General features: G+C 40.0%; 1 protein-coding gene across 6 annotated transcripts in view; it reads right to left on the reverse strand.

Moving 5' to 3' along the window:
• Positions 1 to 25,315, reverse strand: part of RBPJ (recombination signal binding protein for immunoglobulin kappa J region) — a 135,328-nt gene that overhangs the window by 19,929 nt on the left and 90,084 nt on the right. For 5 of the 6 annotated variants that reach the window (XM_015862724.3, XM_085545608.1, XM_015862725.3 and 2 more), the window contains exons 2-3: positions 4,860 to 4,898; positions 609 to 704 (exon numbers count right to left, since the gene is read on the reverse strand). In XM_015862724.3, the coding sequence (XP_015718210.1) occupies positions 609 to 704; positions 4,860 to 4,898 (135 nt within the window). Of the gene's footprint in view, positions 1 to 608; positions 705 to 4,859; positions 4,899 to 9,130; positions 9,261 to 25,315 lie in introns of those variants that run through there. The other variant, XM_015862723.3, reaches the window with a different exon arrangement.

Here is a 25,315-nt window from a genome sequence, read left to right on the forward strand (position 1 = left end):
AGTTCCTCCACGCGCTTGTACAGAATTTCCTATATTCGAGTTTTAAGCCATTGCTCCTTCTCTTACCACTACTTACCACTCAGAAGAGCCTGGTATTTGCCATTTGCCTCCCACCTCCCTTAAGGTAGTTATAAACACTGATCAGATACAGTCTTCCCCAGACTGACACAGGTTACTCAGCCTTTCCTCATATGAGAGATGCTTCAAGGTTCTTTATCACCTTTGTAGCCCTCCACTGGACTCCTTTTAGGACATCCCTGTCTTTTTTTTTTTTCCCTTCCTCCCCCACCTCAATTGAAGAGCCCAGAACTGGACACAGTATCCTAAATGTGGCCTCACCAAGGCAGAGTAGAGGGGGAGGATCACCTCTCTCGACCTGCTGGCCATGCTCTTTTCAATGCACCCTAGATCCATCAAAGCACCATCAGAGCCATTTCAGCCCAAAACGTATCATGCTGCAAGCCTGTAGCATGTATCTGAACACCTTTAATCTCATTTCACTTTCTTGTGACTACAGTACAACCCAAGAAATTCTATAATGGACATCAGACCACACACTTCAATATCCCTAGTTTGAAATTACAGAGGGAAGTCAGAGAAGGACTTACCTTTTTTCATTTCCATATGATTTCTGAGCAACTTTCGCATGGAGTATTAGTACTGTTTGATCGCCTCGCTCCTTAAGGTAATTTCGCATTGCTTCCCTAAAAATTAAAAGACAAAATAAGCTTTGAAAGTTCGTTTGGTTTTATTTATAATTACTGTAACTCAAGGTCAGCTTTAGGACAAAAAAAAAAAAAGCAAACAAAAAATTCACCTGGAATTAAAGAAAAAAAAAGACAGCTGTCAGTACATTAATAAGTTCAAGATAGATGTGGGGTTTCTTTGTGCTTCCTTTTGCTGTGCAATTATCATGTATCAAGACAGCACCGCAGCAGTGGTTTGTGGTCATTTATACTTACCACTACATTTTCCAGGGGAAAAAAAAGCACACGACACAAAACCATCTTCACATCCTTCACTACATGACTTTTAATGTCTGATTTCATAAAATGCCATGCTATAAATACTTGATTAGAACATACTTTCTATATTGATTGAATAGAAAACACTGTGGGGTTTTTTACCTTTTATTTTTCTTTTTTTTTTAAACATTATTAACTGAATCAAAGTTTTTGTCATATCTGTCAATTTTCTATTGGCTATGAAGATAAGTAGAAGTTTAAATTCTTCATTGTTTACTCTAAATTTCCAAAGCAAGATTTCAATTTCTTGCATACAATCAAGACAAAAAAGAAGAGATTTTCTCTCATTCATCATCACTGTAGTGACAGAAGTCATATAAAAGCTATAATTACATCAGACACACCAAAAGACATTCCTTGAGAGAAATAAAAGAACAATACGCCCTATCATTCTTCTGTATATCAATCTAACTGCTCATGAAGCATCATGCCAAATTCAACACCCTGGGGTTTAGCAGTGTAAGAGTGCTGACAGATCATTTTTAAGTCCCTGGAGGAGCTTCTTGCAGGTTGAATGCCCATCAGCACGCTCATCTTCAAAGTTATCAACCACAGAAACTCTGAATTTAACAGGAAGTCATAAAGATTAAACTTTACTGAAAAGGGAATTTTTTTCTGTGAACTGCACCCAACTGTTGAATCCCCTTCAGACAGGTCTTAAACACCAAAACGTCTTGGTGTCTTAGCAAAATTTCTCCAGTGAAAAAATCCAGAAGATAAAAACAAAATTTTGTTGAGAACTTTTCCAGAAGAAATCCCTCACATACAGTTTCCTGGAGGAAAACAAGTAGATGTGCTAAATCTTGGGTCTTGCACTGCAAGAAAGACATTGAGGCCCTGGAGCGTGTCCAGTGAAGGGCAACTAAGCTGGCGAGGGGTCTGGAGCACAGCCTTAAGAGGAGTGACTGAGGGAGCTGGGATCACTCAGTCTGGAGAGGTTCAGGGGAGACCTTATTGCTCTCTATAACCACCCAAAGGGAGGTTGTAATGAGCAGGGGGTTGGCCTCTTCTCTCGTGTAACTGATGATAGGACGAGAGGGAATGGCCTCAAGCTGCACCAGTGGAGATGCAGGCTAAACATTACACTACTTCTCTGAAAGTGGTCAGGTGCTGGAATGGGCTGCCCAGGGAGGTGGTGGAGTCACCAACCCTGGAGGTGTTCAAGGAATGCTTAGATGTTGTGGTGAGGGACATGGTTTAGTGAGAAATATTAGTGATGGGTGGATGGAAGGACTGGATGATCCTGCGGGTCTTTTCCAACCTTGGTGATTCTATGACTCTATGGGAGGACAAAGGAGGAAATTACAAACCAGCTTTGCTGATGACGTTCTGTAAACTCTTGCATTTGCCATGCCTGCCTGAGACCGGGATCAGTGTGCTGCATTCTCTGTGTACAGGGGAATATAGGAGCTAAGATCCCAAAATTGGATTAACTTGATCTATTTAGATTTGAAACCGATGTTTATCCATGGCAGCATAAATTATAAGAATGCCTCAGACTGTATAGACACTATTTACAATCTTTGTATACAAATATGTTTTAAGCCATAAAATGTATTTCATTGTGAAGTTATTCTTATTTAACATATTAGCTGCATTTAATTAGATTAGCACCTTTTCATCTGACAATCTGAAATTTTCTATGCATAACACAGTCACACTAAATTAATAACACCTGCCCTACTAAAAACCTTTGGCTTGACTACCACTAAACAGCAGCCCAAAGCCAGCAACCCACTCACTAAAATGCTAGGTGCTACCTAATGTTTCTTTAGCGCTGTGTTAGGAACAAACACTGCCTGCCACTTCTACTGATCTATTGCTACAGTGTATCTGTACAATCTGAGCTCCTAGGAAAAGTAGGAATGTTCCCCTCCAACTCCTCCCACTGATAAAAGCAAAACACTGCAATTCTCACAAGGCTTCTTTTGTTATTAAATCACAAACCTCTCCACAAAGGTTCTACTATTGCAGTTTACATCTTATTGCAAAAACAACTAGCTCAGTATGAACGGAAGCAGTATTTTTATTGTCAAGGAACTCGTACAACAAAATGAATTTTGCATTTTCTAAGAAGTACATGCCTGAAAAAATGCCCCATGTTACGCTGGAGAGTTAACATGGGGATGAATACATTATTAAGCTAACAGGTCTGCCTATACAGAAAAGCAGAATAATTTCACAATGAATGAACTAAATGACTTTAAGGTTTTTTTGTTTTTAAAGCATTACAGAAAAACTGTACTCTTAAAAACTGGTGACTACTCCTATTTTCAGCATGTTTCTCTTCAGAGAAAAGAACTTAGGCTGCTTTTGCTTCTAGCTCCTCTTTATCAGTACAAAGTTTATATGCTACTGGAAAATCTACCTGGCATCCTGCACACAAAACATTCATTACACTAACTAACCGGACTCCTGACAACATAAGTTAAATGACATGACTAGATAGTCAATTTTGTTATTGTTTTAAAATCACAAAAGGTAAATGTTGTCATTAACTTCAGGGTGACACCAACAGCTGTTAATGCTCAAAATGAAAATCAATTTATGACCCAAACCAGTATGTTTAAATATCCCTGAAAATAGCTAGGTCAACAGGAAACAGTACCGTTCGTTCAATCACAAGACACACTTCTGTCAGTACAGAACTGTTTTGTATTGAAATCAAGTTTAATACTTAACAAGCTAACCTGAAGCTTAACCAGAAAGGCAATGAGAAATATTCCCAATGGAAATGCATATGTTTTCCTGCCACACTTTAAATATCATAATTTGATAGGACAAGGAGAAATGGTTTCAAACTAAAAGAGGGGAGATTTAGAACTGATGAAAGGAAAAAGCTACTTAGAATTAGGGTAATGTAGCACTGGCACAGGTTGCCTAGAGCAGCGGTGGATGTTCCATCCCCAGAGACATTCAAGGTCAGGCTGGATGGGGCTCTGAGCAACCTGATCTAACTGTAGGTGTCCCTGTTCAGTGCAAGCACTTGGACCAGAAGATCTTTAAGGGTCCTTTACAACTCAACTGACTCCGTGATTCTATAATTTCATTCAAAAAGATGGAGGCCAGACAAACAATGGGTTTCCATGCCATACTATCACACCAAAAAAAAAAAAAAAATAAAAAATTGCAAATCTTATACACTGCTGAGGATTTTGAACACAGTAGCCGCTTTTGATGGGCACAGATTATGGCACAGAATAGTAAAAGTTTGCACTGACTGTGTTATTAGAGTTTGATACATACCGACTACTTAACAGCATGTAGTACAAATGCTCCTCAAACAGCTGAAGACAGTTGAGGCACACTACTCCACAGCCTCTTTGAGCTGATGATGGCACTATTCAATGCTAGTTCTGTTTAGGTTTCATCAGAAAGTGGTTAAGACCACTCCTTGACAGCAATGAGTTAACTCTGCCCATACATGACATACATCTCAGAGCATGACAGCACTGAGATAATAGCTGAATTCTGGTAGCAAAGAATGCCATTCCGTATGGCATCCCAAATTACTTTCATCCAGTAAAAGATACCTGGCTCATCCCTGGTTATTTAAAACTAAGCAGATTCAAATCCTGTGGGATAATCTGCAATAACTGACATCCGAAGTTGATACAATTTATAATAAAGGCATTTTGATTACCATATTAAACTGGTGACTGCTCAATTGTTCTGGCTGCTGACTGCATACAACAACGACATTTTTAAAAGCTTTCCCATTTTAAATTCCAGGATTAACAATTCCTTTTTTTTTTTTAAACTTGGAAATCCTTTGGGGGATAGAGAAGAAAACTTAAGAATATTGTTTCAAAACTGAACTGTTTTAACGCTTACCTGGTGAGCCGTTTTGGTTGAGGTCGCTCTCCAAATTTCCTGAAAAAAGAAGAAGTTGTTAATTTTAAAACCAAAATGTTTAGTCACAGTTTTTCAGAGAAATATCGTCCCGATTTTACAATGTCCAAAAACGTACTGGTGTATTTTCTTTGTGGTTTTCTAGCTAGACTATGCCTCCTTCCAACTGCTTTTCCCACAAAAGCAGAGGCACTTTTTAATCAGAACAGATAAATTTCTTTGCTGAATCTCCACAAAAAGAGTATTTCATTTACATTAGCTGTACACTACGCAAGTCTTTCATTTACTTTAAAATTATTTTAAAGATGTCTCCAGCATCTCACTCCTGACTTTTTATTACACTTATATACATTGCAATGACTGCAAGTCATTTACTTTCTAAACTGCTTTTGCAAAGTGAAGATATCACAATGATGTAAATAATCAGCAGATCTCCGCCACAGCACTGACCACAAGAACAGGCAATAAGCAATTATCTACAAACAGAAATTAACAGGCTGAGCTGGCAAAATGTGGTGAATTCTCCTTATTAGGGTGACTTCTTAGAAACCTGCTTCTCCTTACTTCTTCTTACAAAAAAGAATGGCAAAGTTATTTCATGTGCGCTCATACAACATTATACAAACAATCTCTCTTGTGAAACATAGCAAAGTATAAGCAAGAAATATCCTGCTATATATTGAATGCCTTTTAGTCACAAAGTGTTTTCAGGCAGCTGTATTTCCTCTAGTGCTTTTATATTGCTCTTGAGAGAGACTATGATCTTTATGCAAGCTTTCCAAAAGTTATCTTATGCTCGCTGAGACTGAGTTCCATCAGACAGACCCATTTTCACTAACAAAAACCATCCTCACATTAAACAAAAACAGTCAGGTACAAGTCCTGCAAAAATATAAAGCTGTAGCAGCAACGTACATCTGCAATGTACATCTGCTCAACCTGCTAAGGAAGTATAACCACAAGCTAAAATGAGGACAAAGAAAAGGGGAAAGAAAAAAAAAAAGCACTTATCAGCTTTAAGACAACATCTAACAGGCTTAGCTTAACACTTTTCTATCTAAAAATAAACTGGGGCATAAGAGAACGCATCTGCTGCCAGTGCTCGTAAATATCGCCACAACTTGCCCGGCTCTTTGATACGTGGGCATATCTTTGCCTTCGTGCTTCCTGGATAATGAAAAACCTGCTTCTGATATTTCCATACACCAGCGCTGGAGGCTCCCCAGGACAAGAGCTAGGATGGGGAACTTCTCCTTGCATCATTTAACCATTTGCACAGTCCATCTGCCCTGAATGACTTGATTCATTCCAATTTCATTTCAGTAATTCTCCAGATGTGCAAAGTGTAAATACAGAGCTAATGTCATTTATATTGGTAAGCAAAACAGTCTCTGCTGAAAAGGCAGTGACAAGACCACTCAGCAGGGTTTTAGGTTACTCTCCGTGTCTTAAGAAATTTATATCAAGGTTCACTCTCTACAGAAGAACTAAGCAGAGGATTAAGACAAATTAATGGTTTGGGTTGTTTATGTTTGTTTGTTTTCAGTTCAAACAACAAAATGCATCTGAACTAATTTAAGCTCCATTCACGTTTTGTCAGTGTACTGCTCACTTATTTGCCTTATTTTAAATTAAAAGAAAACAGTGACAAATTCTTGCTGCACAACTTGTCCAGCAGATCTTGAAACTTAAAATACACAAAAACACGTTTTTATGTTTGTTACACAGAAAACTATAAATCCCTAACAGCTCTGAACTTCGGCAACAGCGCCAGTTATATGCACATGCAGGTACTATAATGAGAAAGGCTCCCAAACCTCAATGCCTCCCACCATCTATCCTTTGCAGGCCTACTGACCTTCACCTCCCCAGCACATCAGAACCACTGACACCTTCCCCCACCCCCAGCTAACAGAAGGTGTGTGTGCCCCCCCCCCCTGTGTGGCTCCTGTCCCCTCCGAAATGTGGGAGCAGTACATATGGCAGAGGATTCATCTCTCCGTGACTCACTGACTAGACAACAGATTACCCTTAAGCTATTCTCCACAGACAAACAAAACCCTATAGGTTAGCTGTCTCACTTTGAATAGAATGACATTCTTCATTTCAATCACTCTGCACCTTTTAATTCATAAAGAAAAAAGTTAAGAGGTGCCTACGTGGAGCAAAGGAAGCAATACACACACGGTATTTGTTTGCACCATGGCCAGCAGCTCTGATCCAAGAGGAGGACACAAGGACACCTCAAAACTGTGTGACACAGAAACCACACACAGGACAGCTCATTCTTTAAGGCAACATCTACTCATGCACAGCTCTGAAAACAGTAGATTAATTCTCTCTGTGAGTACACTAATTACAGCCTTAAAAAACTGTACAAACAACTAACCTACACAGAAACAGAACAGCTGCAATTACTGCAACATAATAAAACCCATCTTCTAAGTACCAACAGGTCCCTTCCTCAGAGGCACAGAAAGCATCAAGTCACACCAGGTCCTCTTACAACCCACCAACTGGACCAGAACCAGAGCTCCAATCACGGCATGCCCTGCCATCAGCCACATGCTAGCTTCCCCCAGCTGCTCATCCAAACTGAAGTTAATGATTTCACTCTAATCACCTCGTGAACAGAGGTGCTGCCTGTAGCAACATGAATCTTCTGAACAGATGCAAAGTGAGTTCAGTGAATCTTTTGCAACTCTTTCCCTGTGCATACAGAGCAAGGTATAACAGGAGGTTGTCACACATACTTAACTATGGTTCAGATTTTGACTCTGTAAATAAATTCAGCTACTACCTCTTCACTAATGTCACCTTACAGAATCACAGAATATCCCCAGTTGGAAGGGAACCACAAGGATCATTGAGTCCAACTCCTGGCTACCTGTAGGACCACCCGAAATTCAAACTTTATGTCTGAGAGTGGTCCAAACACTTCTTGAACTCAGTCAGCTTGTTGCCTGCGGAACCTGTTTCAGTAGCAAACCACTCTGTGGGGAAGAATCTTTTCCCAACCTGACACAGCCCCACACAATTCCTTCAGGCCCTGTCAGTGTCACCAATGAACAGAGATGCTGACCAATGACTGTTCCTTGTGCATCCTACCCTTGATATTAATAACCAGATTCCTGTACCATCCCACATACTGACATGAACACAGTATATCCCACAGCAGCTCCTATAACCAAGATACCGACTTTTTAGTCACATTGCACAATGCAAGATATATAAATACAACATGAAATAAGACAGGAAGTATTGGGTGTACTACTTAGGTTGCTCTAAAAGTAACGCCTCCTATTAATTTCCATGGAAATAACAACAGATACAATGTACATAATAGCACTACTTGATAGAGCAAATTCTCAGCTATAAAACTCTATCTCAACACAGTCACTACCATTAGCTGTGTACTTTGGACAGCAATGAACAAAAGTGTATGTCACACTCAAAAATCTGCACAAGGGGTGGTGACCCACTGTTTCTCAGCTGTTACAACAGTGTTGTTACTAGGAGAATGTTGCCCATGCAGCTCATCTTTCATCAGCACAGCCAGAATACTGAAGGAGTCAAATCCTGGACCGTACGGTGGGTGTGGTAGGACAGTCCAGTCAAGATTGGCAACCTGCTCCATGGCCTTCAAACTGGTACAAGACCTGGCATTATTGTGTTGCAAGACAAAAGTTGTCTTTTTCTCTGGCCTAACTGGAAGTTCGAGTCTTCAGCTTAGTCACCACTGTGATGCAGTGGTCAGAGCTGATGGTTTGTTTGGCTACCAGGAAATCCAAAAGGATCACCACTTTCCCAAAAGACAGCGCTTCACCTGCTGAGGGCTGTCTTGAACTTTCTCTTCAAAGGGGAATTCAAATGTTACACTCCATGGACTGCCCTTTTGACTCAGGCTTGTGGTGGTTACACCATGTCTCATCACTGGTGATGATGTGATCTAGGAAACTGTTTCAGTTTAATAGGTCCAGACATACTTGTGTAGGGTGTTTTCTCAGTTCCTGTCTAAGTATTCATGGGACCTGGCACGAAGAGCTTGTGATATTTCAGTGTTGCCACATTATTTCCAATAAACAGAAGCCGACACTCAGCTACATCCACGGCCGCCTGGTCACAAACCACCTATACACAGCAAGGAGCTGATCAAGACAGTCTTCATTTTGCAGCATGCATGACCATCAAGAACACAATTTGTCCAATACATCACTGTCATCACTGCTGACACACACCACCCATCATCTCACCGTATCAACATCCATCGTTGGGTCTCCATAAACGTTCAGTGAGAGTTGATGAATGTCAGTCAGCGCCAATTTCTCCTCACAGCAGAATTCAACCACACACCTTCGCTTCATACACACCTCCATGACAGACACCATTGGTCTTAGTGCCCTCTGCTGCCATCTGTCACATGGCAACAACACGGAACAGAACACTGGTGGGAAGGTTTAACCTCTGCTGTCATAATACCAATACCTGCCTGACATTGTAAGCCAACATCATAAGATAGGAGGCATTACCTTCAGACTTTCAGAGCAGCTCTCACATTTAATTCTTCATCTGGTTTGCTCTTTCCATACACGTTCAATTTGCTATAGAAACTTGTATTAATGGTATGACCAGATGTGAAAAAATACAGCAACTGCCATGCAGAAGGCTTTTTTATTTTGTGATGCTAAGAATTTGCAAGCGCAACAAGTACATTATCTGCAGCTCGGTACTAAACAACAGGCACTGTATAAGCTATGACTGCTGCTACTTTAACCTTTCATATTTACTGGCATGTTAAAATCTGAGCCAGTTCAGTTATTTCAAGGGTATCTGACAAGCTTGGTAGAGATTGCAACATTCATTACGAAGTACTGTTCCAGGTGTGCTGTACTGAAATGCTTGACATACAGTCAAGTTACCACTACAATTCACAGAACTAATTCAGCTCAACCTGTTTTCCCAACCTACTGCACTGCAAACATGAGACCAGCATTAAGCTTGCCATAATGTGCTGTTGCAGACAGCTGCACCTGTTCAAACTATTATTTTCCCAGTTCTGTATTTTCTCCAAACACCACTTCATATTCTATTACTTCATGTATTTACTAATGATAGTTTGCATGAACTAATTTCACTTGTACATTCTGCACTACAGAAATAACTTTGCTTATACATCATGACCCAAATCATCCCTCTTTCCAAATCTATCTTCTACATTTAGCCCTGTTTCCCTGTTCATTCCCTGTTTCTCCTTAAACTTCTCCATTGAGAAGTGCAAGTAGTGAGTGGGAAACAAACTTACTCCCTTTACATGCTACACCTGCCTGCCTCTCAAGTAACTGTGGAAATGAAGAAGTGCACTAATATTAACCTTGTTCTGCTCAAGCTTTAATATTCTCAGGTTAGGTAAAACAAGACACAAAATACACAATGCATTTCAAATGTTTTCAGAAAATACAAGAATGTCAAATCCTATTCAGAATCCCTCACTCAGATACACCACATTATATAGTTTTCTATTGCTGAAAGAATGGGAAATTCCAGTGTTTCTAGCATCTACACAAGAGCACAAACACAAAGAAAATCCATCTGTTCCTCTTTGACTCAACTAACGCAACCCAACTTTCTTCTGTCATACAGTCTTTCTGTTGCTAACCTTAACTGTTCTGACCCCACCCCCCACCCCAGGACTGCATTTCAAGGCCTAGGAAGAAAAAATAATTAAAATAACTACGTTCTGCCATTTGGAAGAACAAAACTATGGAAAGATCCCGTGCTGCTTCAGTCTCAACTTTGAAAACTGGTGGTCACTAAACTGCTCGAGCATCCTCATGCCTAGAATATGAACTTTGCATTTTCCCAGCCTTTCAGTAAGAACAAACATTTCACAGCTCTTGAGAAAATACTTCCACAACAACCAGACAGAGAGAAACTTCACCAATTCACCTTAAGAATTCTGTCTTCACTTAGCCTATAGTCTGACATGCTTTTTGGCATACAGCATGAATGTCATGGATCTTACAGTAAATAATGGTCTCCAGAGAGGGAAAAAGAAAAAGGGAGCTGTCAAATTTGAATACAGTAGGAATAACAGCTGAGCAGAAAGAAAGTTATGTTGGTGAGGCCAGCATTGGGGGAATACTGGGAAGAGAACTGAAAATGGGAAGACATGAGCTGCAAGCTGTGACTTGCTAAGTGAGAATGGGCCTGAGAAGCACCTTATGGAAAATGAGGCACCAGAAAAGCCTTATTGAAAATAAAAGCAAAACACCTGACTTACCCCAGAGAACTCCAAAACACATGATAGCAGATATCTGTGTAGTAATAATCTCATGGGCAACTCCTTATTTTAGCCTCATGCAAGAATCTTCATGGTTATTGTAAGTTAACCTCAGCAGGGAGCTAAGTGCCATACAGCTGCTTGCTCTCTTCCCTCAGCTCCCAGTGGAACAGAAGAGGAAAGGAGGAATAAGAAGCAAGGAAGCTTCCTTGTGGGTTGTGATAAATATTATTTGATATATGAAGGAAATGCAGAGGAAGACTGAGAGAAAACAAAAGAAGCCATACAAAGGCAATCACTTGCCATCTCCCACAGGCTGATGGATGCACAGCAAGCTCCCACACAAAAGGTCTAAATAAACTGCTTAAGTCCCCCTCTCCCTTCCATTGGTGAGCATGACATTATGTAGTAAGGAATACATCTTTGGTTAGTTCCAGTCATCTGCCTGCTCACGTTCCATCCCAGCCTCTTGCATACTCCCGGTCTGCAAGGCTGGGTAAGCAGCAGGAAGGCCTTGATACTGTGCAAACACCAGCCAGCAAAAGCTAAAGCACTGCTGTGTTAGCAGCATCGTCTTGGTCACAAATCCAAAACACAGCACCATACCAGCTGCTAGGAAGTAACTTAACTCCAGCCAAGCCAGACCCAGTATAACAGGAAAACTAAAGGAAAACCTCACGCTCTCTGCACAGGAACCAAGAGTGAGATTTCAAACAAGCACAAAGTACCCATTCATTGGTAAAGTCTCACTCCCAAATGTCCAGCTGTCAAACCATTTCCAACTGGACCTTCAAACGTGCTGGTGCTTTAAACTGGTAGAGCAAAGGCCTATCATTTCTCCTGAAGAGCAAAACTGATATTTTATTTGTCTGGCTCTAGGACAGCATGTATCACAGCACTTGCAGAATATTTCATAGGAGCTCTGTAATAAGCCTGTAGTTAGATGGCTGTAATCCCTCAGTATGGATTCTGGAAACAATCCACAGACCAGGGATCCAAAGGAAACCCACCAAAGAATTATCCCATGGCTGTTAAATACAACAGTTCCAGCTCCTGAAGCACAAACCTCTCAACACTGTCAGACATTAAATACAACGATCACTAATCCAGGACAGCATAAGGCCCTCAAACTGATTAAGTGGCAAGTCTCACTTGCCTTAAACAAAGCTGTCAAATAATTGGCTTTGAGACATGTACAAGGTACTTATTAGGGGATAGTGATGATTAAGAATACCAAATTAAATACATAAAGAAAGTTTTACTTCCTCAGAGGAGGTCTGGGGGAAACGAGGCTTGAAATAAGAGGAACATAATGAAAAGATCTTCAGATTTTTATAACATCTCCAGAGACATTTCAAAATACACCAGGCAAGCCAGAAAGAAAGAATGTAAGAAATTCAAACCTCTGCTCTCCAACAACGTGAAGTGACAATGAAGCCTGATGAGAGGTTAAAGTCAAGTGCCAGCAACTCTCATTTCTACAGAATAGGTGGTACCCCAAAAGCCATTAAATGCAACAAGAGTGGGTAAGAAACATTTCATAAAGTTTTAGTAGTATACAGTAATCTACATAGAAAGACAACTATTCTGGGTCAGCCTCATTTTGTCTTCATATATTTCTAGTTCTACATGTGCAAATTTCTACATTTACCAATTACAACAACTTAAGCTGCATCAACAATAAGAAAAGAACAGCAGATGTAGGTTTAAAAACAGGATTTTTTTTCTTCGTGTAAATGTACTTTCCTGTGAACTTCTTTCTGCGAAGACAATATGCAAATACTGAAAATATTTCCTTGCACTCACCTACACAACCATATTTTCTTCACAGACGTTAGAATATGACTCCCTAGAGAAAAGATCATCTATCACTAGACAGCAATATTCCATCTGTTGGTTTCACAGGCACAAAGATAATTCCTAGGTATTAAAGAAAGCCACTTGTGATCCTGCATAAACTGGCAGAGAGAACAAAATCATACAGTGGTTTCTTCTATGTTTGGTTTGTTAATTACACATTAAATATATCTGTTGATTCACATCATTTTTAATGTTTACTGTCGGTGGTACCTGATAAGTTTGATTTCTTACGTCCAGCTCATTTCTACTGACTGTTATTGTTATTGAGGTTGGAAATGCAGTATTGTTATGAACTGCCAACTGAGAATGTGATGTTCTGGAGGATGAACACCAAAACCAACAACTCAGCCACCCTGAAGGATGGACTTCTTAAGTGACTAAAACAAAAGACAAAATTGGATACGTAACTCGTTTAAGCTGGGGAAAAAACACAAGCAGTTAGAAATATTCATGTTCAAATAGAACATTTCACACTTAACTTTTACACAGATGCAAACAGCCAATAAAACAAACAATAAAAACAGTTAAAGCAAAGATCTACTGAAGGAAAATTTTATCTTCTCCAAAATGACAATATGCTCACGGGTCAGATCACAAAGTGAAAGAGAAAGTTGTACTAGTAACACTGAGTGCTAAACAAACAACACACGATGAGCATCAACTAACAAGAAAGAATCAAAACAAAATTAGACTGTTAAACGACAGGACAGAAATAATGATTTTCTCAGTCACTCTATTCACTCAGCCCATGATTTCACACATCCTTACTATTCACACAGCTCCATACAGTCACTTTTCTCACCCCTCAACATCTTGCATGCATTTTTCTTCTGCTCTCCACTGATCTTTGTGGTTTGTCATCACATAAAGCCATGTAGCCTGGTATGACCTAACCTACACCATGGCTTGACCGACGCAGCATTTTAGAGAAAGGAGTTTTTCATTCGTTACACTACTCATACCTTAAACATGTTATGGTCTTCTATTATTTCCTTCCATTTAGCAGAACCACAGATGATGCTGCCGTACTACTTCCTCAATGAAAATATCACCTTGGTGATTATTCAGTTCCATGAAAGATACATAAGACACTGAAGACTCATTACTCTGTAGTAATTTATGCACTTTAAGAGCATTTCTTTCATTTGCTGTGAACAAGCCTTGATTTATGTAATAAGATATAACTACTTGTAACCAAAGATATCTGATGCATTTCAGAGGCTCTTGTTTCTTCAGTAAGATCACATATATGAGGTACAGCAGCTACTGAAAAAGTAACATCTGTCTTCCCCGTTGCCCCCTCCAGGTGCAGTGGTGCTCAGAAGCACCATCCCTCAGAGCTGCAGCAGCCATCAGCACCAGGCTTTCCTCAGCCATGCAGAAGGCCCCAAGATGACACACCATTCAGGACAAACACAAGAACCAGCAGCATGGCACAGATATCTCACACAGAAGGCTCATGCTTCCACCAGCCAACAGTACTTAAGCCCTGAACCCAAACAGAGTGTCATAATAAATGTCACTATAAAGACTTTGTTCTGAAGATCAGGAGTTTGACCTACTTTTAAAACCATTAAAATTTCACATCCACACATTTTTGGCTGATACACTAAGCATTCCCTCTCTTCAAGGAAATGAAAAAAGACCCACCTGCTCCAAGGCGAATGCCACCAACCACGCGCTCTCACATCTCTGTACTGCATGATCCTGTACTGCTCTGTATCCTCACCAAGTCCTCAAGCACAGGGAACATGTTATGCGCATGAAACAAATCTTCTACTGTACACCACTATATAGACTTCTGGCACTATTTCAAATAATAGGACATAAATACAATAGGAAAAAAAATGGTTCATTTAGTCACGCCCTCTCACTGGAGGTCACTGGTTCAATTAGAAACTCCCTCTCCCTTTTCTGACCTGCTTTCATCCTCCCACATTGCTTTCATTATTGTCCTCTCTCATTTCCAGTCCCCATAAAAAGAAAATCACAGTACTACAACTGCAATCTAAATACAGCTTGTGCTGTCATCAGTGAAAAGGCTGATTTCTGAACAACTTTAAAAAGGAAGAAAATTCACCAGTTTTCACTAGTCAGGCTGCATTTAGGAAAAAAAAAAAAAACCAACACATTTAGTAAATCATCGTGATTTTACATGATTCTAAAAATCAAAGTCAAGTACAATCAAGACAGAACTCGCACAACTGTGCCACAAACAACAGCTTCTTCGGGAATAAGAAAGTGACTAAACATACTTCAGTAGATGTACTTTCCCTGCTTTGATTTTTGCTGTAGGTACTTGTTGCAAGAACCTAAAGTAACTCAAAAATCTCAAGTATACTAAAGAAGTTAGAAATAATCAACTTAAAGCATGTCATTAAAATGGTGGAATGGTGTAAAGTATAAGAAACACCATCAAAAATGACTCCATTTATAAAGATTCCACTAAATCCACATTTAATTTCTTTTTGACTGATTCCCTGATGTTGGCTCAAATGCTCGTGGAAAACCACAGATCTGCACGTTTACATGTTTAGCAGCTGAAAGTGTTACCAGGTTGAAAAATCAGCATGACAACAGAATCTCAGCCTCCAAAATATAACTAAACCTGGCACAGCTATTGCAACTGCATGAGGGATGTGCAATACAAGGCTAATTAGTTTCAACTTCATCCACTCAAAACAAAAAGTGACCATTAAGAAAAAAATAAAATCAGTGCACACAATTAGCCACTAAAATAATGGTAAGCTGCTCATACAAAAATAGCCCAAAGCAGAGTTCCACATCCACAGCTTTCAGTGACAACTACCTCGCTGTGCATGCAGTGCATTGGGTTCCTCTTTTCCCTCCAGCCCTGTAGATTTCCCACTGTATCTCACCTTGCACATTACCAGATGTTTCAACTGAGAGGTTGATTTTTACTTCTTAACGAAGTGATTCTATGCCCCCTACTAAACCATAATTCAAGTTGTTAGCTGGCCTTTAATAATGGCAACAAAACCAGTCAGCTCTCTTGTCTTTTTAATAAAGTAACTTCCTAAATATGGTAAGAACACAGCCATTGAGTAATAAAACAATGCTTTTTATGGCTAGTAATTGACCATGATCACAAACAAAGTCTGAAGCAGAACAGTTTTAGATGCATGAGGAATCAGTTTCAAAAAACCTACTGATTGTTGTTTCTGATGGCTAAACTTTGACAAAAGTCACAAATTAGACTCAGAACAATACCTTCTAAAACTGGGCTCCCGACAATGTAGGAACCTTTCTGTACATTATAGTACTTTAGGCTTTGCTCAACCTTGCTTTCTTTCCCTGTCTGAATCAATGTCTGCAGCATCCAGGGAACAGCTTCTTCTCTCTAAAGAGATGTTCCAGCCCATTCCTAGCTGGGTGAGCAGCATCCATCACCTGTGCAGAAGGCAACTTACAAAAAATGATAGTTACGAAAGAAAAAGCACAAACCAGGTTTATGGTTTTCTTTGAATTGCCTCTTCACAGTAATGCCAAAAGTACCTCACAGAAGCAGAAACTGAATGACTTTGCAAGGAAGTGGTAAAGAACCTTACCGAACTTAAAAAGGAGGAAGATCCTCAAAAAGCCAGCCTAACCTCACTAACCATAAAGGCATGTATGTATTTCTTTTGAACAGCTCTTGATGAAATAAGTGGTTCTTGACAGGAAGAGTCATTGGTCAGCTCAACTTTTCTAATTACTGTTCTATAAAGCAATAGGTTAATAACCCTTCTGTGTGCTTTTTCTTACCCTTTGCTACATAACCAAAGGAGCTTTGTTACTTCAGTGACTGCTTCCTAATAGCACAGGGCCAAGCAGAACACGCTAATCTGTCCCTAAGGGGCTTACCGTCCCCCTTGGCTGCCAGGACAGCTCCAGTCTCCTCAATTAGCTTCCACCACACCACCTGCAGAGCTCAGCCCTTCCCAGGGAGCCAGCACAGCCCACCCATCTGTCACACCCTGCACTGGGAAGCAGGAGACAGAAGGGGAAACAGTGATTTTGGTTGCATAAAGCTGTTTGCTCATCTCAACAAACTTGACTTTAACAGAAGCCAAAGAAGACACTGTAACTTAACTCTCAGAGAGGAACTGTGTGCAAGAAAATAAAATACAGAATAATTTAGTTACCTAGAAGTTAAAAAAGTGAATAACCGACAGTTATTAAAATTATTATCCTTTGTTAAAAATCAAGTTAACCCTTTTGAAAAGGAAAATGACTTCAAGAAAACAAGTCTTAAGCATAATTAAGAGATCTTGTTAGTGGACTAAGACATTTAGCTTAGCATAGTACAGGACTGTCACCCAACTGCAGCCAAAACTTAATGCAAAACGACAGTGAAGTGTACTAATACCTTTACAATCTCAGCAGGCCCATCAACAAGTTCTTCTGTGATAGCTGAGTCACTGCCATCTCAACCGCGTCTGTATTAGGTCAGGACAAGCAGACATCTACTCATGTCTCAGCTGCACCACAGCTTCACAACAGCTGCACTGCTCTGTCACCACCAAGCACAGGTCTCACCAGCCAGCCTCCTTGCAGCCACCCTTACCCTCCCACACACCCAGCAAAGCACCTGGCATAGCTTCCCACACAGCATTCAAATCCAGCCCCAAAAACTCCTGGGGAGGGGGGAGACAAGTGAGCTTTATTGATTCCACAGGAATGCACTAAGCAGTAACACCATCCACAGTGCAGCCAACAGGAACAGCAGGAGGACCTCCCATGAGAAAGCTAGTAGAAATCATTTTAATTGTATTTTAAGTTATGCAATAGAAGAAAAAAAAAAAACAAAAACAGAATTTGTACAATGCATTTAACTGATCTCACTATAGGAACTGCAAGCAACATGATACAACTCTTGGCCCACCAAAGTGAAAGTTTCAAAAGCCATTAATAAAAGCCTTTACTGTACTCCCATACTTCTAAAGAACACCTCTGGAATACACCCTATTCACCTCCTTGCTCCAGCATATCAGTCAGCTACATCAACTTTTTATGTTTTAGAAGCTTCTATAAAAACTAAACAAAACAAACAACAAAAGAACACGTCATCATTTCTTTGTTTCCTCTCTTTTCTTTTCCTCCTCCAACTTCCACACTCCAATATCGCTTCCAAATGTAAAATGGAAGAAGCTCCTCCTATTCATTAAAAGAAAATTACTGCAGTTATGTAAGCTTACTTCAATGCTACTATGTCTCATCCACTGCTTCTAGATTTGTAGAACAATTCATAAATAATTATCAGTGTTAAATCAGAGAATAGGCATCAGCTCACAAGCAGGTTTTCATGCACAGTGTTCCAAATTGTCAAATAAAATTAGTCTCTTCAATAGATGCGATGACACTGAACCTGTGAACACGTGCACTTTTTAACAAAGCTGTATTTGGCACCAGCCTGTTTTTACAAAATAACAGGTTTTCCTAGATTTCACACATCTTCTTCTTGCATCACTCGGGAATTATGTGGTTGCGCTAACATTAACTGGGCGCAGTTGCAAAATGAGCTGTCAGTATCCTAGAATTAATCAATCTCAAGTATATTGTTTCGTAATTAAGCTTATGAATACTTCGTCCCATGAATATAAAAACAGCAGCAATAAACACACATTCCAGAAAAGAGGGAGAATTAGAGGCTCTTCTTCACTTTCTAGGACAACTAAATCACGCAGAGGCCATTCTTTGTCAATCTGTGCAGCCTACAACCAGGGAGCCCTTTATATAAACAGAGTGTTCTTAAACCTTTAAAGTCACACACGATGGCAAAATTAGGTGCCAGTGTGCCTGCAATTTGTAGAACTGCATTTTAATAACAAGCATTTAAAGACATTTAAAAACTTTGGTGGGGTTTTTTTGTTCGTTTGTTTAATTGACTCGTGGGTAAATTAAGTCATCAGTTTAGATTTCAACTACTGCCATGGCAATAATAAAGGAGTGTTCCCCCACAGGAAAGAGACAGAAACTCATATTCCTATTAAACAAATACTTCTACAGAAAAAGTGAGCATTTATTAAAAACAAACAAACAAAAACAACACAAAAATGCATTTCTGATCAATTTCAGTTACTGCTATCCTTAACTGTATAACTCATTTTTAAAAACAAATTGGTAATTTAACCTCCACAATGTCTGCCCTCAAATACAGTAATATTTTTAATACCCGTTACTGTGAACAGGTCAGGGCTTACTGAACAGGGTAACTGAACTGACACTCCACAAACACACCTTCGCTCCTTATCACAGTACATTTATAATAATCAGATGAAAAGTTTAGGTTGTGTGTCTGACATGTCAGCAGACTAACACCTTCTTTTCCTTTCCTCTGGTATTACAGGATTGCAGTTCTCTTACACAATTACACGTTTCTCTTGTGCCAAAATAGCTTTTATAGGCTATTTTTCATAAGAAAAAGAATCCGCAGAACACAAAATGCAGAACAGTTATTATTGTCCATTTTTTTTTAATGGAAATTGTGTGAATCATACTTAATTCAAGTAGGCTCGCTTTTCAGGTTTGTCAAGTTTAAACTCCACACAGATGCAAATTACTGGTAAAACTTCTCCCTGAATCTTAATGAGGTACATTATAAACTATGAAGCCAACTTGAAAACAAAAATGTTTTTAACATGAACTTTACCAGACCGAGGTATTCTAAGCCATTAGTAGGACATTAGAAGGCAGCTTTACTCAACAGTACTTAGATTCTACATGATCTTGCACCCGGGTCTGCCACGACAAAGATTCCCCAGAAAAATGCTTGTGCTGGCACAGATCTGTGTGTGAGGATTTTCCTGCATGATAAGCGTGCCTAAGCAGTGCTGCGAAGGCTCCCAACTGCTGAGCTCTGAACCCAACCTCTTTTCAAAACATAGTCTCATCCTTTCAAGTACATTCAGGCCAGAAGGGAAAGTAAATTGTCAAAGCTGTTCTGAAGTGCAAAACCACCAAATTTAAGAAGGCGTTTTAGTTAGCAGCTACCACTGCCTTACTTGTACCTTGCCTGGATCAAAAATGATAGCCAGCAAGGGAATGCCAAGCGTGTAGTACATGGAATGTGCTGCCCGATGGTGAGATTTCCCCTCTGCCATTCCTGCTTACTGCTGCTCCAAACAGGGCAGATTGAGTTCTCCAAGAAAAACGCGTATCGTGGACAAACGCAATAATTAAAGGCCAGAAATCAGGCAGGGAAGCTGAATTCCTGGGTTAAAGTGTACAGATGCCCCTGCAGCCAAGATAAATGAACAGAAAAAGTTTCATTCTAAGCAAATTCTGGGGGTGACCTATATGAGAAACTGTGGCTTGGAGTTGAGCACTGCAGAGAGGCAGCGCCTTCTTCCAAGCCACTAATACAGCCTGGAAAATGTGGACACGCTTATTAGCCTACAAACTGCAAAGAGCCCTTCATTGCTTTTGCTTCCCAGTTTATTAAAAAATTCATCTCATGTTAGAGAACTGATTATCCACCCTTGCTTTAACTTTGGAACCCATAATTCAGCTATGTACATAGCTTTGAATTCTACAACAATTAGGGTCTGGGAAGACATTTCCAAAATACTGATGTCATTGAAAAAGGCAGAACTTAGCTATGAAACAATTTGTCATTTCCATGTGCCATCCAGACAGTGTAAGCACATGTCTCTGTCATCCCACGCACCACACTTTCCCCATTAGGGATGAAGAAGCTCATGGTATTGTCCAATTGACTCTCCTCATCCTACAGGAGGAAAGTTAAGTTCATTATTGCTGCTGTTTGCAGAACAACACAACAGAAAATCAGCAATAGCAATAACATGCACAAAATACAGTCTGAACAAAAGTCAGGTCAGCTGTGAGGTGCTTTACGAGAAACTTTACATACTATCAGAATAGGTTTCGTGCATACAGAATATTCATTGTTTCATCATCTAAGTCTTAAATGCGTTATCTTCTATGATGAGGAGGAGGGCAGTGGGAGAAGTGAAATGCAAGCGGCAGGTTTGGAAGCCTGAGGTGTCTTTCACTTCTGCTTTGTATTTTTTCCATATACACAGGAAACTCCCTTGGGGGAGGAGAAAGACCAGCTTCCCTACAGCTAAATACATGAACGCATGTAAAACAGCAAAGCCGTAAGCCTTAAGTGTTTCCATAATTTTTTTTAAGTGAAAAATTAGAGAAAAACTTAAAAACTCAGATAGCAAGATCTATTTTTCCCACCTCCAAAATACTATCAGACAATAAAAGCCAGCTTGGCAGAAGTAGGAAATTCAAGAGAAGCAAAAGGAAAGATCAGAATGCCTCCACACACAAATATATGCATCAGGATCTACTTGGGTATTTACACAGCTCAGCCACATCCACAGCTCCAGTCCATCCCTTCATCTTCAGCAGTCTCCTTTCTGATGTTGTAGAGTAAAAGCAGCAGGAAGAAGGGCAGAGCTGACACAGCGCACCTGAGGCTCAAGGCCCTCTGCTCCCACTGCTATGGAACGCATGGGTTATGCTGAGTCAGTATGCCTAAGAGCCCAGTAGACCACCTGCCCAGCTCCAACAGCGGGATTAATGGACAGCTGAAGAAGAGTAAGAATCAGGCAAGCCTAGCTGGTATTTCCCCTGAAACACTCTCCTTGTCTATGACTATTTTCAGTTCAGGGGATTTCTGAGCCCAGTGTTGATGCCACGAATGAACACAGCCTTTATTAATAACTGTACCCTCACACAATCTATGCATGTAGACAGCAAATGATGCCTACTATGTGCTTTGGGGACCAGAGGGGCAGAGAAGAGACCAAGGGAGCATTCAGCTATAACATAGGACTACCCTGGACGTATAAGAGAACCCCAGTGCCACAAGGCACTATCAGCATGATCAAAGCTTAAAGGTCATTCCACCCCAGAACTTTTAGCATGCCGGCAAAGGCAGTTCAGCGTCGAAGCAACACTCAAAAAGCCTGCAAATCACACGGCTCAGCAGCTGACCTGAAGGCTGCAGCAGGATGCGGATGGGAGGCACAAGCAGAACCCCAGTGTCAGGTGCAGTATGAGAATACAAACCTTTCAATAACTGCAAGTAGGAACCAAAGAGGAAAGCACAACGAGGCTCAACTAGTCACGTATTTGCTTTTCAAAAAGTCAATGTGATGGAGCTTCTGATGGTTCCTTGCAGTTCTGCTTTGTTGCCATAAATACAGTTCCTTTACCAGATATTTTTAAGTTAAAAGAACATAGTAACGCTTCTTTCCTACACTCCTCACGAGGAACAGTGAGAGGGCCTGTGAGCTCCAGTTATCCCAACTGCTTTTGTAATGAAAGATGAACACGGTCTGTCAGCTCACGTAAGCAAGCACCACTGCTCTGAACCTATGTGCCACCCAACAGATAAGGTTTTGAAGTTTAAAAATGAATACAAGCTACTCCTAGGTGTGATACCATGCAAGGACCAGGGGCACTTGAAGCTCTCAGTCCTCAAGATGTTTCTAACAGCTACAATTAACTGTAGACACTGTACAACACAGAACAAGGAACCATGAGGAAGGAGACAAAGGCAAAAAGCAGGTGGACAATGCAATAAACAGCTTCGGGCAGAAGAAAATGTAGTGGATTTCATTACAGATATTTGGCAAAAAAACAGATAAATGACTCAACTCTTAAGAGAAAAGCATGAAGCTACTTTTGGCTTCCAAGACAGAAATTAAGAAAGCAGCTGAAAAAAGGAAGAGATCAGAGTCACAAGAAGCAATGAAGATCTGGGACAAAGCTTTAAGCGCTCGCTTCCTGTTTCTGCAAGCAGTGTTGCAAGTTTGAATTTTCAAAGGTTCCTTTTATCATAGGAAAAAGATTGCACACATCAAGACTGCCTGGTCAGAACCATTATTCAGTTCTGAGATCTGCAGGCTATGACTGCTTAAGTTTTCTTGACAAACGAAGAGGGAAGGAGTGCTTTGACCAAAGAGCCACATCAACAGCTTCAGCATGGAGTAAACTGAGGCAGCAGTTTTGCTACTGAAAAAACAAAACAGCTGCATTGCTACACATCAACCTGATGGACACCTTGATGTTAGCCTTCAAAATGAGTGATGCAACAACAGCAGGCAAGTTCATGACAAGTGCATCATAAAACCTAAGAACTAATGAGGATTCCTTTTCAAGGTCTTTCTCATCAGAGGAGAAATGCTACAATTGAGCTTCGAGTTTTTAACCTACATCAAATCAGCCCTGCATGAATACTGCTTCCGTAATGTTCTGAAAAGGTGTAAGGAAAAGCACAACTAATGCTTGTATTCAACCACTGATCCAGGCCAAAAAGAAAAGCTGCAATTTTACTAATAGTTTCCCCTTTTAACCCATTCTATGTTAGGAGAAACTTTCTGTAGAGTAAATATCAATTCAAGCTGTAAAACAAAGCCGTATAACAAACTATCTGAAGTTGATTCACACATTCACACAACCATTCTGGACATTGCTTAGTTAGAGAAGTTAGCACTCAAGAACTGCTCTCAGCTTTACTCTGTTTACTTTCAGCATTTCAAAAACAATCCTTTCTCCCAGTTCTGTTGCTCCTGAAATACATCGCCTTAGTAAGAACAAAGTGTTCCCTTTCTTCCCTATTTTCAATGCATTCCCTACAAAGGCACTAGCAACAGATTGCAGCAGTAACTCTCAGTCCATTTGAAGTTCTATTTTATCCATCTCTCTTGGAGGATAACAGAATAGTAATAGCTTCCCAAACTCTTCTAAAATCATGAACAGGACAGCAACAAGACAAACAAGAGAAGGGTACAGAAAAGAAATAACAGAAGTCCTCCAAAATAAAGCGATCCTCTATTGTTTCTACCCCTCCCAACATTCCTCCCTTCACATCGTTAATGTTTATCTTCCTTTTTTTTTTTTTTTTTTTTTTTTTGCTTTCCCCGTATAACTTATTCCTCCACACCTCTCTGCATACATGTTTTGTTACAACAGATATTTGGGGCTCTTGAATCTATTTTCTGCCCAGTCCTCACAAGTTCTCTAAGTTGCAGTAATGAGGCCTCAGCTGGAAGACAACAGCATCGCACTGAGAAACACTCTCTCAGGATCAAAGACAACAATCTGTCCAAGCTCTAAATTCCAAAAAGAAAGGAACAGGGTTTGGAGTTAATGAAACATGCAGCTGATGCTTATTGTATTGGTTGAGTCATAACAGTGACTTCCTCGTTCCGCAGATACTGGTGGCGATGCTATAAGCACACCATGAGCCCCACAGTAATAGCAACAACTGATATGACAGATGAACTTGAAGGAGTCAGAGTAAGAAACAGCATGGTTGGGAAGTTCTTTGAAATTCTGCTCTGAACAAATGCAGCTGAATACAGAACGTCCAGAAACAAACTTCATAGGATAAAAAAAGGGAGATAAAGGATTCTGGTGTACAACTCTATTAAGAAAAAGAGACGCAAAATAAATTGACGTCTGGTCACAAAAGTCAGGAAATAACTAAAACCAACAAATAACAAATTACTTCAATACACATCATACATATAACAAAAAGCAGATTGGGTCTGAACTGGAACTAGAGGACAAGGAATGTCAAGCAGTGGCTATAATCGTCCTTCAACTAATTTTAAACAAAAGGATACAGTCTAAGGAAAATAATTTGGACACTGCTGGAATCATGGAATGGCTGAGATTGGAAGAGACCTTAAAGATCATTAAGTCCAACCATGACCTAACCATACTACCCTAACTAACAACTGTCTGCTAAATCACATCCCTGAGTACCACATCCAAATGGTTTTTAAACACATCCAGGGATCCCTGGGGAGCCTATTCCAGTGCTTAACAAAAGAATATAGTATAGAATAGTAACTTTAATCTAAAGAAAAAAAAACAAGACTGATCATTTCTGAATGAAAAAACCCTACCTAAGAAAATACTGAAGGTAACAGAAACACTATCAGTAAAATCTATGTTTAAAAAGTACCTTAATAACATTCACAACTGCAGTACTATGCACCAGAAGCACCTAGGACAACAGGTCAGCAAAGAAGCCTCTTATCTCCACAGATGTAAAACTAATCACTGCCTAATAACTTCTGGCAAATGTTGGCCTGCTGCTTTTCTTGTTTTTTAAAGAACTGTTCTAACTGAAAAAGATGAACTTCTAGATTTGACCCGATGCAATACAACCTTCATGACTATGCAAACTGACAAGTTGTGTGTTGTGTAGTCTACCGGTAAGTTCAAGTGCCATGCAGAAATAACGTAAAGCAGTTGAGAAGCAATCAGTTTTTCTGATTGTACACTAAGTAAGCAGTATAAAAATGAG

The sequence above is a fragment of the Coturnix japonica genome, chromosome 4 (assembly GCF_054131305.1).
Source record: "Coturnix japonica strain WE chromosome 4, WE-NBRP24, whole genome shotgun sequence".
Classification (NCBI taxonomy): Eukaryota; Metazoa; Chordata; class Aves; order Galliformes; family Phasianidae; genus Coturnix; species Coturnix japonica.